Source organism: Convolutriloba macropyga, chromosome 2 (assembly GCF_964194025.1).
Source record: "Convolutriloba macropyga chromosome 2, txConMacr16.3, whole genome shotgun sequence".
Classification (NCBI taxonomy): domain Eukaryota; kingdom Metazoa; phylum Xenacoelomorpha; order Acoela; family Convolutidae; genus Convolutriloba; species Convolutriloba macropyga.
Window position 1 is genome coordinate 36,477,562 of NC_134469.1, and position 20,244 is coordinate 36,497,805.

Genomic DNA, 20,244 nt, shown 5'->3' on the forward strand with positions numbered 1-20,244 from the left:
TTTTATCTGTTGTAGGCTGCAAGTGCGTTTCACCAAAAACTGCTGCCTTCGTGGTTCAAGAGCAGTTTGTCTGAAGGTTGTGGGTTTATTTTTCCTCCTTTCTATAATCTTCTATTTAATTTTCTAACTTCGCACTCCTCATATTTCAGGAATAATTTTTTGACGATCATTTGCCTTTCATCAACTGAAGTGCTGGGCGTTGAATCAATATTACGTGAGCAGCTAGCTATTTCAATTTGAATCTGAATTGAGGGGCTATGCATTTTTTGAGGAGAAAAATAAAAAATTTTAAATACTTTTTTCGAGGAGAAAATGAAAGTCTTTACAACCATGTGGGAAAAAATGGCAAATTCCAACAAGAACTTTTATTCATGCATTCTCATGAATTTCAGTTTCTGAAAAAAAGAATTATGTGATCAATGCAGTTATAGTTATTGAGATCTCCGAATTTTTCTGAAGAAGCTGTTCTGTTTGAACAAGGAGACTGCTCTTGTACCAGTCGATGTTAGATGGCTTGAGCAAGCTACCTATTCTATAATATATTTGTGCGTGACTCATCATCCATAATGCAATTTAAGTTGTTTCCAAGAACTTTGTGTAAGAAGTTTTTTCGAAGAGTTATTTTGCAATCAAGGTGAGTTGCAATCTTAGGACGCTTCACACAATGAGCGGGGGAATTTTTTCCTTCACCATTTATTTATTTTCAACCAATGAACGGGATTACAAAAATGACGCAAACTCTTTTCTAAACGTGATAGCTGAAGAAGATTGTAGAGATCGAAGGTGGGAGTAAAAATTTTTAACCAAAATTCTGAACCATTTTTAATTTTGAGCTCAATTTGAGTTGACAGTAGCATACATAAATGCCCCTGTTTCATTGATGGTGAAAAGAAAACTTTGAATATGACCTTTTTTATACGACTGCGAAACAAAGCGCATGACAGATAATGAATGTTACAGGGCAGAAAAATAAAACTAATGCAACAGCTAAATCTATACAAAGGTACATCAAATATCAAATATGTAAATAAAAACCGATCGTTAATCCAAACTAAATAATTAACTACCTGATATAGGGATTGCTCTAACATTGCAGCTGAATTGGTGTATTTGACTCCATTGAGAATGATTTCCAGGTAACTTGTTTCAATTATCACATCATTAAGCATTATATTAACATCAAAATCAACTTCGAAATGCAATCATTTGGGTAGAAAAACACTTCATTCTCTACAGGCTTATCTTATGCACAAAAGCACTACAGGTTCATGTGAAAACGCTGTGTGTAGTGTTCCTAGGCACATGATAAAAGTTATCACGGGAGGAAGAGAATATGTACCTAGCTAAGCTTTAGAGCAGTCAGTAATCTTCAGAAGTGTACTGTGTACAATTTTTCATCATTAATATTTTCAAGTAGTGGTAAATATGAACTTAGTTCATAAAGAGAGTGTCAATGGAGATAGAGTTGATTGGACACATGCATCGTCGCATGCATCGAATGGCCTTGAGCTCTTGTACTTGCGATAGTAGAACTGCTTCGCCAGAGTCGAATTCACCTTCATCCGCTCAATGAGGGACTGGTAGTCTTCTGGGAAGAGACTTTTCAGCTGGTACTCCTCACACATGCTGTACTCTTTCCTCCACTTAGGAACACCTGTCTCTGCCGCTTCTGAACAACAATCAGTTTTATCATGAAAGGAGACAGCTGAGAGCAAACTTTTTTCTTTATACGGGTGCGGTTTGTTTATGGACAAACTCGAAATATCACTTATAGCAAAAAACTACTAAAGCGGCAAAATTCAGTTTTTAATCGAGCTGATGTTGCCTTGTCAGCCGTCAATATAGCGGGTAATGCTTAAGCAAATTTTTTGACATTACTGTTCTGATAACCTGAAAGTTTCCCTTGCTCCATTGCGCCAATTTGTATAAATATTTTTTGAACAGATTCGTGTTTTCTCAGTTCTGTTAAAGGATCTTTTCAACAATTGCCCCCCCCCCCTCTTTTGCAAAAGGAATAAAATTTAAGCGAGCCATTTATTAACCAATCTGAGACGACTAATAACTTTTCACGCATGCTCATACTATGTTAAATTGAATAGAATAAAATACGCCATGGTATGGCAACTAGCCGAACCGGAATACAAAGCGAAAGGAATTGCCGACTGGCGGGTCGGTGGGCCGCGATAACCGACCCGCGATTTCCGGATTACATCCCACAGCGCATGAGAGGCATGGCCATTAACAGCGGTCCGCAATTGCGCTTAAACTATTATTCGGCTATCTAAACTGTAGGCCAAGTAACATTGCGGTAAAGTATAGCACAGAAGGGGTGGCGTTCTCTACTAGGTACCAAAAGGGGGGGGCAATTGTTGAAAATATCCCTGTTAAATTTTGAAATTTTGGATTTGAGAGTCTTATGACAATTTTCTATTACTAATGATGGCATACCCTAGTCGAATATTTCCGCCTCATCGTTAAGGCTAGCCTTGTTCGGGAAAACTGGGCTGAAATTGAAAACCCATGAAAAATGCTATTATTTTTCTTCTTATATTTTTAGATTTTTAAAATCACACATTTTGTAAAACAAAATCTAATAAAATTTTATTGATCCATTAAAAGAACTAATTTTGTTGGATACATTGGCCCATGAAAAGTTTTTTGTCTTGGCTATAATAGTCCATGATCAGACCATCAGTCTATGACTCGACCCATTAAAAGTGTGAGCTCGACCGTTTTCATCTGTGAAAAGGCCATGTAATAGACCCATAAAAAAAGAGTTTGAATTGACTTTAGGTATGTGCTCGACCGCGTAATTTGGGTCAATATCACCTCCCCTGACTCTTTGGGTCTTTTCGTAAAGTGTAGATCTCGACTAGGGTACTTTAACACACCTGTTAAGTTAAGGATCCTGGCTTCAATATTTAGCACACCGAACGTGGATTTGTCTCGCACGCCGTCTGTAGTCACAATCTGATAACCGAAGTTAGTTCTGTAGTCACTATGATACCCAGTAACTCCTGCTCCAATCTTGCCGGAGAGTACTGGTTTGTTGTCCTGACTGGAGTCCAGGTACACTCTGAGGTCGTCCAGGTGAGTGTGACCGTAGAACATTGATGCAATAGAACCAGAGTAACGCTGCAGCACTTTGTTGTACCACTTCAGAAATTCTAAACAACGCCTCAACTTCAACCTCTTCTGTTTTCAGTGAAATCAAAGTATGCGTTGTTTTTAACACAGCGCAATCCAAAAGGTTTGATGAAAGAAAGATTCAATCATAAAAACAGCGCCAAAAATCTAAAGCTGCTGTCGTGCCACTTTCATTAATTGTTTGTGAGTGACAAGTTCTGGTATTTGTTTCATAAATTTTTGTTTCATAATTGTCAGTAATTGTTTCATAAATTTTCTTCTAAACAGAATTACCAGAGCGACTCATGTTCTGGCTTCAAAATGTTTTCAGAATGAATCCTAGGTCATCTTTTGCCTGAAATAGCAATTTAACTTCTTTTTGGTATGACGGGCAAAAGATAGCACTAACAGCATTACTCTGATAAACGCGTCAAGGGCTCCTAGTGTCTTTTAGCTCGATCCTAAAAAGATGATGATTGCTTTACACTGAAATGAATATCTCATACTCGGACTAAGTGTTATATTAGATTAGATAAGATTCGAATTTTCAAAGGTTGTATAAATTGCAGATTACATTAATACATACGGCGCTTGAGAGACATTCTGTGAGGCCGGGAACTGTCGAGTGACGTTTCTTGGCAATAAGAACACGGACAAATGTTATTTGGCAAATATACCTGGGACATCGGGGACAGGATGGTGTTGCAAAATCCACACTCGGAGTCCTTGATCCTCGGCATGTTGCAGCTCCTCGATCAGCCACTGGACCTGGTGCACCACATCCTGGTTGGTGATGCGCATGTACCAGTTGGCATGCATCCCATAGTTTGTGTTCACTCCTATCACCTTCAGCCCAGGTAACACCTGCCACGACCAGAACCCACCTGTGCCAACCAAATACCCAGTCAAGCATACATGACTATTTAAACGTTAGAATGTTAGACGTTACGTGAGAATATTCAACGGTCTTTGCTTGGATGAAACACTTACTCAAAACTTATGGTTCCTAGTAGTTTAATTGTGAGTGCTTTCTGTGATCCGACTCTAATTGCGATTCGATTCTAGATTGTTAAGATTTGTGTGCATATAGAAAAACGGAATGACCGTTATTTCTGTTTTTGTAAGAGATTCAACGAAATTGCATAGAGGTAGGATAGGTGCAAACAAAGCATTCGACCGAGAAGTTTTTTTAATGGGAAATATTCAGTGCAAAAATGATGGGAATTATATTTGCGACAAAAACGTTTTCGCTAAGCAAACCTTTTTGCATCGTGTTTGCTGTTGACTGTGGCATCCACCGTCTTGTGTTGTGAACAAAGGCTGAATAGAGCCAGTCCATTGGTCGAGATAGCTCCCCCGGCCCCATGTTGGGTGGAATGAACTGGTCTACCGGGTTGCTCTCGTGGTTGCCAAGGACAGAAAGCACTGGAGTGTCTGGGAAATACCTGAGCACAACAATAATTTGCTAGGATCTTTTGTCTATTACTTTTCCTTTCATTACCAGAGACGGATATTGACCGTATCCTATTGACCATTTTAGGTTCCCGCAACAATCTCTGTGAGCCTTCTGAACCTCTCTGCTGTTAACTAAATAACATTAATTTATTTCACTTACTCGGAGATATTTGCCCACAAAAAGTAGAAACCAGGTAGGCGTGTTAGGCAACAAAAGAAAAACAGACAAACAAGATTAAATAGAATTGCTCGTCAACAAGTAAATACAACAGGCTGCTTAGCAGGAGACTTTACGGAGTAGTACAGCTTTAGTACCACTGTAAGTATATAATATGCATACTTGAGCTCAAACTTAAAAACTACTCGCTACCTCCTCCTCCCCTATCGGAAAGCCAAAAATTTTGTCAATTCTATTATGAAGCTACGAGTGAAGAGGGCACTCACTTCATGAGCATAGAGTATGTTAAGTTGTAGACATATAACTGAGTGTCTATTGTCTGATTGTACACGTCGTGTGGTGCAATATCCCCTGTGAACATGACAAGGTCAAATTTCTCTCCATCTGCGCGCAGCTGCTCAAACAGAGAGTGCAGAGTTCTCGGAGGCACATCACATAACCCAAGTGCACCTACAACATGAAAAGAAACCCTTTAGAATCAAAGCTATCGAATGTTAAATGGGTGTCACCTATTGTCGACTTCTGTCGAGTTACTTTTCGAGAAGCTATTAGAGATATCATAGTTTAAGCTGCTCAGTGGGTTTACTTTTCAAAAAGCTTTTGATTTCATTGCAGCTCGACAAAGAAACTGTTGCTATGATGGTTTTGAAAGAACTTCAAGAAAGATAGAAGCTTTCTTTGTTAAAATTTCGGAAACAAAAAGAACTTACCTGATGAAATCTATTGATGCGTCGATAGATAGTTGCCACAAAACTAACTTTGATTCTAAATCTAAATTTGTCTTGGCGCTATCAATATCTTATTTAACTATCAAATCAGGTGTCGTAAGATAAAGCCTTACCTATTGAAATCTGATTCTGACTTCCACTGACCTCAATTGACGAACTCAATTGTACCAATGCCATATACGATTCTCACAAAATATAACACAAATGGAAAATCACATCCGGAATTTAGAACAAATCTTTTCGCATGTCAATCATGTAAAATATTTTTAGCCAATCTAGATTTTCTCAGTATATTTTTTCATAGATAATTACTACAAAACGAGCTAATTTTTGTATAATTTCAGTTCACAAATTAATTTAAAATCTAATTTTTTGAAATTTGGAACCGTGTTAGAGGCCACGACAATGCTGTCTAGTCTAACGACCGACATAACCACTCAATATGCAAAGTAGTGAGCCAACTTCTGTGTTCACCACATCCTTTGTGGCGACATGCCCCAGAGAGAAGAAAGAGGATGAGATCAGAACCAATGGTACCATAATGGACTTATAGGTACCGAATCTTTTCCTTAGTTTTCGACAACAAAGCACACTTCCTAAGCTCAGGATTGAGGGAAGCCGAAGCAAAATTTACTCTACGAGACAATAGGCAAAGAAATCCAACAAAATCCGTTGTAGAAGTGACCGATGGTTTATTGGTTCGAAGTCAATGAGTAGCTTTTGCAAGCACGCCATCAAGTAATAAGCCTTTTATTGTAGCAGAAGAAGTTGTGTACAACTTCAAAAAAAACTTTCGGAAAGCAAACGAAAAACTCACATGGAACAAAAGCAACAATATATGTACTAGATTGTTAGGGTGCCAACTGTTGTAGGTACATTCTTGCAGGTAAATCACAATGTATTAAACCTTTTCCTGCCCTGGACAAAAATGTGACAAACATGTGAAAAGGGAGACACTTCTCAAGAACGTGCAGAAGCAAATCCCAACAATATTTTTGTCAGCAAGAAAACGGTTCTCTAGTACAAGCATCAATTCAGGATCAGAGATGGGAAGTTTTCACACAAAAGAACAAATCTTTAGCTTAACTGCGACATTGGAATATATCTTATTTAATAACTGCAAAATATAAATGTATTAGATAAAGGTGCGGATAGCAACGTTTTTTCATCCAAAACGTGGATTGAGCTTGGTGAACCTTAGTTTGGTGGTAAGCTAATACATCCCGAAGCTTACGATGGTAAGCCAATAATATTTGTCCGGTCACTTACATGTGACATTGAATGAATATGAAGCAGCCACACACAAGACAACCAGCAGTTGTGAATGCTGATAAAAAATTTGGATATATTTGGAAGAGACCTGCCCCACCACGGTGTAAACAAAATCACAATCCAACACCTGTCTGCTGTGAAGGCTAACAATATTCATGTAAAGTTGACACCAAGATCACTGTCAAAATTTTTGCAAAGCAAGGAAAAATCCTCTAACTCCCCAAGACAAGGTCAAGGAAAAACTAAAACTGATGGTCTGGCATCGCATCCTGGACCCTGTGCAGTCAGGAGTAGTTACTAATGAATTACCACTTGTGTGGCAACAAAATGAGAGTGGAGAACTCACGCTTTGCGTGAACTTGAATTACATGTCAATAGCAAGGTGATGGATGAGAACTACCTAATACCGGATTTGGAGGCGATCTACCATAATCTTCATGGGATGTCATTCCTTGACAATTTTGACACATCAGACACCTACTGTGAAATTTAACTTGACGAAGAGGTAAATGTCATATGTATCTGATAAGGGTTACAATTTTGCATATGGTGATTGTAAACAGCGGTTTGAACGAATGGGAATTAAGAAAAAGGGATTACCTATCTATCGTCCATGATTAAAAGGTCTAGCTGAAAAAAAACAGTTTTGAAAGTGAAGAGGTCACTCCTATCTGAAAGCGTCAATTGGGGCATTCCTACAAAGGGCACAAACTTATGGCACATAGCAACACTTCGCAAACCATGGGGAAACTCCTGTTGAACTACAACTGGGACGCAGATTTAGACTACCGGCAATAGCTGATTTACCCCCGTATCTATTCTCTTCAAGGCCAATGATAAGACGAAGACGGTTCCGCTAAATTTCCTTATCAGAAAGGTGTTAATCACTACTGTCATATAACCTGAAAAGTCAATTCAGACTATTCTAGCGAGCCACAATCAACTTTGGAGAATAGATTAGGTCAGCTTGAAAACAGAACCAACCTTCGCGGAGACTATATCTCAAGTAGAATCAGAAGTTCAGAATACGCATGTTGTACTTGTACATCAAGAAGAAGCTTCTGCTACAATTTGCAAACAGGAACGAAGACGGTTCTTTCGGTTACTCGCCTTTACAAAATGATTTCATTCTCGGATTAGTGCGTTTTGCTTCGTCTGGCTGTTTTTGTTCCCAGCGATGGATCCGATGATATGTCTTCCAAGCACATATTGTAATGGCATAAATCCACAAAATGGCGGAATCCACATGTCCGTTATTTCATATACAGTTGACTATAAATCTCGTTACCACCAGGGCTGAGAAGCGTTTTAGTGTGTTTTTCTAGACAATAATAAGATCAAAATTATCTCTTTTGTGTGCATTCCTTTCGTAGCATTAAAGAACAGAATATCTTTGGTTGGAACGTGGTCAAAATTAGAAAGGACTAAGACTGTACTGCATGTTTTTTTAGTTTCAGTTCGCAAAAAAACTTTCTGCTTTTAACTTGATTAAATTAAATCTTTTTTGTTTTTTCATTTCTATTGCAACCATACTCTGAGGACCGAGCAAGTGTTAAGAGTTCTTCTCGTGCCCCAATTTGTTCAGCTGACAAACTCCTTCACAATTTTGTGAAGAATAACCTACAGAGAGTGTTTGTTTTTAGAGAAGATGGAAATAGTTTTCTCTATTGCTCTTTTGTAAATCGAGTTAATGTCAATGAAATCAATTTAATGCTCCTACAATTTAGTTTCAAGAGATAGAGAGGGCAATAAACCTTCTCAGCAAACCCGTTGATGGATCCGTCAGAATGAATGCCTGAGAGGACAAACATGTACGCCTGTTTCAAGTACTGATCACTACGAAATTCGCGCCGGTTGAGCACGGTATGACCACGGTTGAGATTCATTTTTATTGATTGTTACCTTGTGGGTACCGGGTGGGACCTTTGAGCGACGATATGCTGTAGGGATAATCAATTATGATACTTCAATGTTACTTCAGTTTATCTCAAAGAGCAGTCAAGAAAATTTTAGAACTGCCCTCTTGAAAAGATTTCTCTGACTATTTTTCTGGTGAACCGGTTTTTTTCTCTGAAATTCTTCTTCTAAATTTCTTAACTTAACTTGATCCATTTTGTTTGTTTCAGCTTTGTTCTTTCAACCGTACTAGCACAATGATTAGACAACTCTTCATAATTATTTTCTTTTCAATATTTGTGCTGAAGAAAACTTGAAAACAATTTTTGTTTTCGCTCAAATCGGAATTGGTTTTGCCGGTTATTTGTTTTACAATATCGAGTTAGCTTCGGATGAATGCAGTTTAGTTTTTCTGCCATTTTGATAAAGATAATGATACGTCTTCTAAACAATTGCAGTGATGGTATCATCGTATAAATTGTTTGAAGACAAACAAGTACACCTATTTCAAACACTGTCCACTATAAAAGTTGTTAGGGCGCGTTTGAGTTCTTTCTTTTTCATTAGTTATATCATTTCATGCACCTGGTCACATCATCGCATGACGAGATAGTCTTACATAGCACCTCAAAGTTCAAAAGCCATAATAAATTATTTCGGACTGTGCTTGTGAAATGAATTTTGTGCCTGAATTGTGATGTGTATTTTGTGATGTATAGCTGACATTTTGAGAACCGAAATCAACAAAAGTAAAATTGTTTCTACTTCTTAGGTTTTTAATTTTCTGCTTCAACGGTACTCTGAAGAAGAGACAGTTATTCACATTTCTCATGTGTCCCCAATTGGTTGAGCTGATAGCTATGATTATAATTCTGCTGACTTAAAAGTTCTGATGACAGTTTTCAGTTTTTATTTTTTTAATTTTCAGGAAAACTGTTGCGCGACAGGCAGCAGCTTAAAACAGACGAATTTATAAAGAAATCTGCATACGTTTTCCTCATAAACACAGCTTTTCTTTCGTAGAAGTCCCTTTCAATGTCCTTACTGGAAATGAAATTCGAGATGTTAGTTGTAGGCTGAATGTTTTTGAAATTTCTGCCGACTCTAAACCTGTCGACAGATTTTGGTAGAACTTCTTCTTCACAATTTAAGGTTAATGGCAACAGAATGGTTTTCACCGTGCTCTCAATATGAGTTCTTCATTTCCCCTCAATGGCGAATGGCTTGCCTTGGACTTAAAATTTTTAGATTTATGAAATGATTTTGTTCTCGGATTAGTGCTTTTTGCTTCGTCTGCTTGTTTTTGTTCCCAGCGATGGATCCGATATGACTTCCAAGCACATATTGTGATGGCATAAATCCACAAAATGGCGGAATCCACATGTCCGTTATTTCATATACAGTTGACTATAAATCTCGTTACCACCAGGGTTGAGAAGCGTTTTAGTGTGTTTTTCTAGACAATAAAAATATCAAAATTATCTCTTTTGTGTGTCATTCCTTTGGTAGCATTAAAGAACAGAATATCTTTGGTTGGAACGTGGTCAAAGTTAGAAAGGACTAAGACTGTACTGCATGTTTTTTTTAGTTTCAGTTCGCAAAAAAACTTTCTGCTTTTAACTTGATTAAATTAAATCTTTTTTGTTTCTTCATTTCTATGGCAACCATACTCTGAGGACCGAGCAAGTGTTAAAATTCTTGTCGTGCCCCAATTTGTTCAGCTGACAAACTCCTTCACAATTTTGTGAAGAATAACCTACAGAGAGTGTTTGTTTTTAGAGAAGATGGAAATAGTTTTCTCTATTGCTCTTTTGTAAATCGAGTTAATGTCAATGAAATCAATTTAATGCTCCTACAATTTAGTTTCAAGAGATAGAGAGGGCAATAAACCTTCTCAGCAAACCCGTTGATGGATCCGTCAGAATGAATGCCTGAGAGGACAAACATGTACGCCTGTTTCAAGTACTGATCACTACGAAATTCGCGCCGGTTGAGCACGGTATGACCACGGTTGAGATTCATTTTTATTGATTGTTACCTTGTGGGTACCGGGTGGGACCTTTGAGCGACGATATGCTGTAGGGATAATCAATTATGATACTTCAATGTTACTTCAGTTTATCTCAAAGAGCAGTCAAGAAAATTTTAGAACTGCCCTCTTGAAAAGATTTCTCTGACTATTTTTCTGGTGAACCGGTTTTTTTCTCTGAAATTCTTCTTCTAAATTTCTTAACTTAACTTGATCCATTTTGTTTGTTTCAGCTTTGTTCTTTCAACCGTACTAGCACAATGATTAGACAACTCTTCATAATTATTTTCTTTTCAATATTTGTGCTGAAGAAAACTTGAAAACAATTTTTGTTTTCGCTCAAATCGGAATTGGTTTTGCCGGTTATTTGTTTTACAATATCGAGTTAGCTTCGGATGAATGCAGTTTAGTTTTTCTGCCATTTTGATAAAGATAATGATACGTCTTCTATACAATTGCAGTGATGGTATTATCGTATAAATTGTTTGAAGACAAACAAGTACACCTATTTCAAACACTGTCCACTATAAAAGTTGTTAGGGCGCGTTTGAGTTCTTTCTTTTTCATTAGTTATATCATTTCATGCACCTGGTCACATCATCGCATGACAATGTGCTGACGAGATAGTCTTGCATAGCACCTCAAAGTTCAAAAGCCATAATCAATTATTTCGGACTGTGCTTGTGAAATGAATTTTGTACCTGCATTGTGATGTGTATTTTGTGACGTATAGCTGACATTTTGAGAATCGCAATCAACAAAAGTAAAATTGTTTCTACTTCTTAGGTTTTTAATTTTCTGCTTCAACGGTACTCTGAAGAAGAGACAGTTATTCACATTTCTCATGTGTCCCCAATTGGTTGAGCTGATAGCTATGATTATAATTCTGCTCACTTAAAAATTCTGATGACAGTTTTCAGTTTTTATTTTTTTAATTTTCAGGAAAACTGTGGCGCGACAGGCAGCATCTTAAAACACACGAATTTAAAAAGAAATCTGCATATGTTTTCCTCATAAACACAGCTTTTCTTTCGTAGAAGTCCCTTTTTAATGTCCTTACTGGAAATCAAATTCGAGATGTTAGTTGTAGGCTGAATGTTTTTGAAATTTCTGCCGACTCTAAATCTGTTGACAGATTTTTGTAAAACTTCTTCTTCACATTTTAAGGTTAATTGCAACAGAATGGTTTTCCACTGTGCTCTCAATATGAGTTCTCCATTTACCCTCATTGTCGAATGGCTTGACTTGGACTTAAAATTTTGAGATTTACCAATCTAGGTATTTCTGTTCGTGTTTTGGGCAACTGTGGAACGCGTAAATTTTAATCCCGAAAAAGGCTTTCTTTTTTCAATTTGATATTCTCTGCAACTTTCTGGCTTCGTGCTCGAAAGAATTGGCAATTTGTTTGCGGCAACTGTCCTCCCAGCTAGACTTGTACTCGAATGATATATCAATTTATTTTTTCTAAACCTTAATCCTAACAATAGGCCACGATTGTTTTAGGTGCGATAGCTGAAATGACGAATATTTGCGCTTACACAAGCTCCATTGTAATTCCTCCTGTTCAGCTGCAAATTTGAAATTAATTTATTATAATTATTATTAAATTGACTTGGTACCCGCGATGTGGGAATCACTTTGTTCATTAATTACAAAAAACAGGACCAATTAACAGGATACTGATAGTATTTAAAGTTCACAGGTTTTCATTTCAACAGAAAGTTCAGCTAATAAAGTTCAGAAATAACGCTGTTGGACATGTCCAGTCAAAGTTGAGATGTCATTTTGTTGGATGAGAACATTTGCATATTTCACAGCTCTCAAAACAAAATACTCTTCCAATTTGACTGATTTCGTTCAATTAAAATTTCTCCTCAAAAACTGTTTTGCTGCAGGACGGTTACTGCGTGGTCTCTTGAAAATTTTCAAATAATCATCAAACTTAAGGGCAGTATCACAGTTGTAAATTTTGTTCAGCATAAGAAGATCATTTCGAACCAAAAGAAAACTGATTGGCAACAAATTGTTGTAAATGAGGCTCTGATTGTAGTCACTAACGGTTAAAAACTTCTTATTCCAAGCCCACTTTAGCGCTCGTCTTTGCATCTTTTCTAGTTTTTGCAGTTTAGCCAATTCGAGAACCATACATTTGACGCGTAAAGGAGAATTGATAAAATGTAACTTTTGTATAAACTTACTTTTACTCTCGAATTTGTAAAAAAGGGAACGTTTCTCTTCAAGAAAAAAAGCTTTTGTTGTGCCTTCGATAGCCGCTGATTGATATGACTGTCCCATTTCAAATTATTAGTAATAACTATACCAAGATCATTCACCGAAAATTTGCATGTAACTTCTGTATCATCTGCATACAAGTGGACACTACACTGATCTAACTTTTTTGCATCAAAACATATAGCTTCAAACTTTGCATTGTTGGATTCCAACCTGTTTTCTTTTGACCATTTGATAGCTGTGTTTATCGTTTTGTAGCGAAAATAAATTCAATTGACTTCCATTAATTTTTGTGTCATCGGCAAAAAGATATGTGCTGTTCTCCAATACAGATGGAAGGTCGTTAATGTACACAGCGAAAATAATCGTAAAATTTAACTCTGACGAATACTCATCTTTAACATATACGCACTGCATTCTATTCGATAAATAATCTGCAAAAAACCTGAGAAATTGGTTATCAAATCCAAAATTAATAAGCTTCAACAAAATTGCATTGTGATTTAATGTATCGAACGCTTTTGCAATATCGAGATAAATGCTTAATAAATGCTTATCGAGATTTTGCGCTGTAGCGCTTGAGGACGGGCCACCAATTCAAGTTAAAGCATTGTGGAAATCTTTGAACAGCGGAATTTCATTGTTAATGACGCATTTAATTTATTTCAAATAAAATATCATTGCGGAGAGTTTTCATGTAAATAATTTCTTACAATTGGTGCTACTGTTCTGATAAAGAAATTGTCTACTGACAATTTGTCTTTGAAGAAACTGAGAATTTTTTCGAACAATTTTACAATTGTGCAAATTTTTACAAGAATATTTTCTAAAAAAAGTTTTGGTTTCTTCATGTTTTTGGTCCGATTTGTTTCAGGCAGCTTTAAAGAACACTATTTCTCGGATATAGGCCAAGTTAAAGTAAATTTTTGTTATTATCAGTTGTCTAGTTGATTGCTCACCCCATTTTGGTGCGCCCTTTGGCACGGGACCTCCGTCTACTGATCTGCAGCACAGGGGATCCCCACAGTCCACTTTGGCCCCCGTGGCATAGTCTGGGTCCATGTGGATATCTGTGAGGAAGAGTACCCGGAGTGATGGTGAGTTGGGGGGAGGTCTCTCCATGGGCTTGTATGTTGGTCTTGGCTTGTTTGAGAAGGTCAGATTCCAAGTCGAAGGCTACAAAACAAACGGAAGTTTTCGATATTAGTTTTGTTTACGCGCTTGTATTTATTCGAACTAATGGGAGAGGATGTAAGCGCATCAATTTACTTTTGATGGGAATGGGACGTGTTTTCAAGGGATGCATTCCGTTGTATGAACTTAATTTGAGGACCAGTGGCGAGTTTAAATTTCCTCAAAACGATATTAGGGTAGAAGGTAACTTTAATTTAAGATTTCAACAAAAATCTTAAATTAGGGTAGAGGGTAACTTTAATTTAAGATTTCAACAAAAAAAAATCCAAAAATTATATTGGGGCGAAGACTTTAAAGTGGTTCAGTGTAAAATGGTAATCAGGCAAAAACAATTTTAGATTTCAAACCCAAAAGTTGCCCGCAGAAATTGTGACCAGGTAAATTGAATGGGGATTAAATTACTAATCTCGAAAGAAATTGAAAATTTTGATCCAATAGTTCTTCGGGGACAAGAAATTAAGCCACAAAGTCACTGCAGATACTTGGGTATAATGATTGATTCTAAATTAAACTTTCATGTACAACTCAATAAAGTCCTATCAAATATGGCCACAGCAATTAGATCCATATACCTTATACGTTATCAGTTACCTCTAAAAGCGCGATTGATGCTATTCAAATCCCTAGTCCTTTCTCATTTAACTTTCAGTGCTCTATTTTCTCAGAACTTGAATTTCTCTGCAATGCAGCGAATTAATCGACAAATCAATTGGGGAATTAAAGTTGGCTATATGAGAAAAAAGTTTGCGAGATCTAGAGATCTCTTAGTAAAATCTGACATTTTACCTGCAGAACTTTTAATAAGCGAGATGAGTGTTTCAAAACTTAGGAATGATATTTCAATATTGAAATCAGAGGGCACTGAGAGTTTTTTTTTAAGTGGTAATGTCTTAGTAAGAAAAAACAACAGAACTGAACAGGTAATTCTCCTAAGGTCGAGCAGTCGATAATTACAACGAAGAAGCATCCAAAAATGGAATAAACTTCCGCGTGAAGTCCGGACTATCACATCACGCTCACAGTTTAAACGCATGTTAAAACAGCATCTGCTCCAACAATTCAAACTTTTACCGTTGGAAAGGAACCTTGGTGGCTTCAAAAGTTATTTTTACCTTTAAAAAAATCGAACCGCTAATTTTGATTTTTAACATTGTACTAACTTTGTATATAACATTTTAAACTTGTAATATTTAACCCCTGGGTTATATTTTCAATTTACTTGTTTAAAAAAATCTGTTTTCAAAATTTACTGTCCAATTATGGTACTGACTAAAGTTTAGTCAGTACCATAATTGCACTGTAACTTAGTGATTGAGAGGGAAGGGAGAAAAAGAAAGAGCCCATAATTGTATGATCGAACAATTACAGGTAATAAAAATAATAATATTATAATTGAGTGTTACGGATGATGTCGAAAGCATACAACGCGAGTGCACGACTAACAGGGTATACAGGCTGCCCGCATGAGTCTGAAAAGAGGCCACAGAGGTCTGCTGGCCGGAATACACTGTGGCCCAGGATCCAGAAGAAGGTCTCCTTCCACTCCCCAATGGCCAGAGTACACACCCTAACACTGAACATGTCTGTCCACTTGCAGTACTCCACAGCCATCTCTGCTACACTCAACAACCACACAAAATAACTGCTTTTCACCCTTATCATTTAAACTGACTAATTCACCCTTCTGTCATTTCACCCCGCCGATTTTTATTTGTTATATAATTAGTACAATAGAGTTAGATCCTGCAGAAACCCCGGTGCAAATTAACACTACTTTATCGCTTTCAGGGAGAAAAGCGAATTTAAAAACTAAAAATGGCTGATTACTGGTAATTGAACTAATGAACTCACCGATGGCTTTCTCTGTGAATCCCTTTTCCAGCAACTCAGACATGTACTTGGTCAGAATCATGCAAGTGTCACAAGTAAATGTTGAAACATTCCTCCCCTTCATCCTTTCACGCAATGTCTCCAATGCTTCCTTTTTATCCAAAAGCGGTTTTGTTCCATTTTCTGCTTTCTTTCCAAAGTTCTGGTTCTCCTCAGGTTTCAGTCCAGCCTTCGTAGACTGAACTTTATTTTCTGCACTGTCCGCAGCATTAATAGTCTGTACTGGCTTGCTATTTGGGTGGCCGATTTCGTCTGGCTCTTGATCGTTTGTTTTGTCGGCCTTTTCGCCATTTTTGGGTTCCAATTTCAAGAAAAGCGAGGCATTGTTTTTGGTGTTGGCCGAATACGTAAGTTTGATTGCAATTACGACACTGATAATCACAAATACTGATATGTATTTCATAATTCTTGCCTCTCTCTGCTGTGATAAACGCGTATGAAATGATTTAATGCCCATATCCGCTCCGTTCATTGGTTTAGCTGTACGCGAGCAAACAAGATATTAACTCATCACGTGATGTGTGGTATGTTCATAACAAGTCATAAAGGCAGAACAGGGCGACTTCCACAACACCTCAGCTATTACCAAGATACTGTGCAAACCTTGTAAACTTGTGTGACATTCTTACATGTTTAATAAGACAACAACGTATCATTTATTTGAAGTGTATTATGCTTACTCAAGCAAATCATGCATGCGTACTAAATGACGCATATTTGCAAATATTAACAATTTGTGGTAGCGGAGCTTAAAAATTGTGCATGCAGTAAAGATGCTTAAAACGTGTACTGTACTAAAAAAACAGTACACGTTTTGTCCTGTGTTGAACTTGCTTATAAAGCGTAGTATGCAAAGCAGCAACGATTTAAAGGCAAACGTGCTGGAACAAATACTAGCTCAAGAAAGCTATCATTTAATATATACTGCTTTTGGCTCTTTTCTGTTATTGCCCCCCCCCCCCAGCCTTATATAGCCAGTCTATTTGCACCCCCCAAATATGTAGTTTTTGGTCCTTAAGAGTTCCCTTATTTCAGTCATAATAAATTGCCGTTACCGGTAGACGAATGGATGAATTTTTGTTTCCGGTTGTCAAAAAAATTAGTACCATAGAGCTATTCCTGTGAAAGAAAAGCGCAAAATATTAAAAACAAGGATTATTCTTTGTCTGCTTACAATATAAGCAAAGTTCAATTACCGTATACGTCTTAATTTCAAAACTTCGCGGCATAATTAAATTGTAAATGCCGTTTGTATATAATTGTATATGTAAGTGTATGAAAAGGAAACAATATGCTATAATATGCTTTAAATGGGGGGTGCAAATGGACGTGGGGGGGCAATAACAGAAAAGAGCCCGGATCTTTTCAACAATTGCCCCCCCTTTTGCAAAAGGGGTGGCTATTCTTGAATAGAATTTAAGCGAGTGATTTATTAACCAATCAGAGACGAGTAATAAGTATCCGTGTATGCTCATACTGTGTTAAACTGGATAGAATAAAATGCGCCATGCTAGGGCAATTAGCCGAATTGGAATACAAAGCGAAAAGAATTTCCGACTGGCGGGTCGGTGGGCGCGCTTCGCGCGCGTCGCGGCTTCACCGCGATAACCGACCCGCGATTTCCGGAATACATCCCACAGTGCGTGAGAGGCATGGCCGTGAACAGCGGTCCGCAATTGCGCTTAAACCATTTTTCGGCTATCTAACCTGTAGGCCAACTAATATTGTGGTAAAGTATAGCACAGAAGGGGAGGCGATTCTCTACTAGGTACCAAAGGGGGGGGGCAATTGTTGAAAAGATCCAAGAGCCCTGCTTTTTATGCGCTTCATAAGTGTAAATTTTTTTGTTAACATCTAAAATTTGGGCCGAAATTTAGGCACCCCCAAAGATTAATGTTTTGCTTCCTTCTGAAAATGTTATTTATTTTCATTATAACGTTCCTGCCCACGTCGAGGTTTTGTCAAAATGATAATAAAAATTGCGGTGAAAAGCGGTGAAGAAGAACATTTTCACCGCAAAGCGCCCACATCTTGTAGCGATGAATGCGTTGAAAGCGGTGAAATTAGAGCGGTTTTTAACAGTAAATTTTTGTAAGATTATCGGTTTTTAGCGGTGAGTTTTTGTAAGATTTGCAATTTTAGCGATGAATTTTTTTCTTTTCACCGTTAAAGCGGTGAAAAAAAATAATTCAACGCTACCATAGGGAGACGGTGAAAATAAAAATTCCACCGCTGAAAACCACGAATCTTACAATTTTTCACCGATAAAAATTTACAGTGATTACTAGCATTAAATTGACCTGAGATTTGCGGTTTATAGGGGTGAATTTACTTCTCACCATTTTTACAGATAAAAATATAACTTTTTTCTAGAGAAACTACGTCCAAAATACTCGCAAGTAATAATTACACTATTATTACTTGCTTATGTGTAACTAAAAACGGATGAATATCTACCTAATTTTTCCTAGAGATATTTTTTTTGAGTTTGAAAGTGTTTGATTTTGATCTCATTTGGCGTAGAGGCAGTAACGAAACACCGTTTTGTGAATTATATGCGTTGTTTTACTGAAAGAATTCAGTGAAACGGTAAAAGTATTCAATCGGTCTGCTGGTTGCTGCCAAAATAATTAATAACAAGGAGACTCGGTAATGTGGGTTCGCAAATAATGTTCTGACCCCTCCTATCCACAAATTGTGCTTGATTGTCAACCAAATGCTCTAAAGACATGAAAATTTCAAAAAATATTGCATACTGTGCAAAAATATCTAAAAAACTGCTTCCAATTCAAATCACTTCGAAAAGTAAATAATGCCACGTTTAATTTGTTGCAAAAGCGTTCAAATTTTTCTAACGCTTTGAACGCATTCTTCTCAAATTTTACATAATTTAATTTAAAATTTGCTTCGATAGAAACTTGTGCTCACTTAGCGGTGAAACTTTGTGGGGTTTACGGCTTTTAGCTGTGAATTTCCCTTTCAACATTCTCAACGCATTCACCGCAATTCTTAACTCTTTTTGCATTATTTTCTTTGTTAAAGGTTTTTGGTAATTTACGGCATGAATATTTATAAGATTTGCGGTTATATCTTTTTTAAGCACTTCTAACGTATTCACCGCTATTCTATCATCTTTTTGCAACATTTTCTGCGGTAAAAAAATCTTCGGTAAATTTAGCGGTAAAAATTTTCAATTCTAAGCGGTGAATTCTTTGCAAACATTGCAACTTTTCATCTTTTCACCGTTTTCAGTATAAATCTTACATTTTCTTAGCGATTTTTAGCGTTGACACCTCGACCTGAGTAAAATGCATCAACAACCATATATGGGTCAATTTCGGTTAATTTTTACATTATATGCAGTCACATATTGCTATACACATATTATTAATAGACCTCCACCTCTAGTTGTGCACTCTAAAAAAGATGTTGGTAAAATTACGTGAAAATTCACTTAAACTGTGTATGTAATTTGGCGTTCCTGCACACTACCTCAACTGTACCTGCTCTTATCTACAATTGCAGGTAATTTTACTTGAAATGTGTATGTAGTCCTGCTGCACAATTTACCTGAAAATTACCCGAACAGTCAGACTTTCAGAAATTTACCTGCACCACTCAACTGAACTTTTCAGGTAATTTACCTGTACAGTGAGCAAGAGCATGCCGAAAAAAGTGGAAGAGTTCTTTCCTTTGTTATAACTTTCCTGTGTCACAATCTCTTTCTTCTCTGTGATCAATAAAACTTTGGCCATTACCCACAAGCAAAGTTTGATGAGAATAGTGCTAAAATCGGATACTTGCAGAATTGGTGCACATTTCTGTGTCTTAATTAGAATAAGAGCTGGCCAATCTTTGCAACTCAGCTTGCCTTTGGCTGATCAAAAATTTCCCTGGATCGAGTCTGTTAAGCGGTCAATTTGGTCCTGAAGGTCTGATCATAGTCTTTATATAGTCTGGACAATGGTCTGAATTTGAGTCTGACCATAAGCGCAGTATAGTCTGGACAAAGGCCTGGGTTCGGTCTGATCAGAGGACATTTTGGTCTGGAAAGTCTGATGAAAGTTCATTTTGGTCTGGAAGGTCTGATCAGAGGTAACTTTGGTCTGGAAAGTCTGATCAGAGCTCATTTCAGTCTGGATAGTCTGATCAAATTGGGTCTGGACCTAAACCTGGGGAGCAATTGGAGCTTGGCACTCATGGTCTTCTCAATTTACGAGTGAGAGCATAAATTTTTACCTTAA

At 37.2% G+C, this 20,244-nt stretch overlaps 1 protein-coding gene across 1 annotated transcript; it reads right to left on the reverse strand.

The window, feature by feature from the left end:
• Nucleotides 1–970: 970 nt before the first annotated feature.
• Nucleotides 971–16,748, reverse strand: LOC142358630 (sphingomyelin phosphodiesterase-like). The gene is made up of 8 exons (XM_075410088.1): nt 15,962–16,748; nt 15,554–15,726; nt 13,876–14,092; nt 5,026–5,209; nt 4,387–4,571; nt 3,804–4,010; nt 2,892–3,167; nt 971–1,669 (listed from the first exon to the last, which is right to left on the reverse strand). Exons 1-8 carry the CDS (start codon nt 16,470–16,472, stop codon nt 1,437–1,439), a joined length of 1,986 nt encoding a protein of 661 aa, XP_075266203.1. The 5' UTR covers nt 16,473–16,748; the 3' UTR covers nt 971–1,436.
• Between the last annotated feature and the right edge of the window lie 3,496 nt (nt 16,749–20,244).

Excerpts from the sequence above, each read along its gene's own strand:
- LOC142358630 (XM_075410088.1), bottom strand. The coding sequence starts at position 16,472 with ATGAACGGAGCGGATATGGGCATTAAATCATTTCATACGCGTTTATCA. Across the intron at positions 15,727-15,961 it reads ATTCACAGAGAAAGCCATCG|CAGAGATGGCTGTGGAGTAC; the intron begins GTGAGTTCATTA and ends TGTTGAGTGTAG. Across the intron at positions 3,168-3,803 it reads TCCTGTCCCCGATGTCCCAG|AATTTCTGAAGTGGTACAAC; the intron begins GTATATTTGCCA and ends GGCGTTGTTTAG.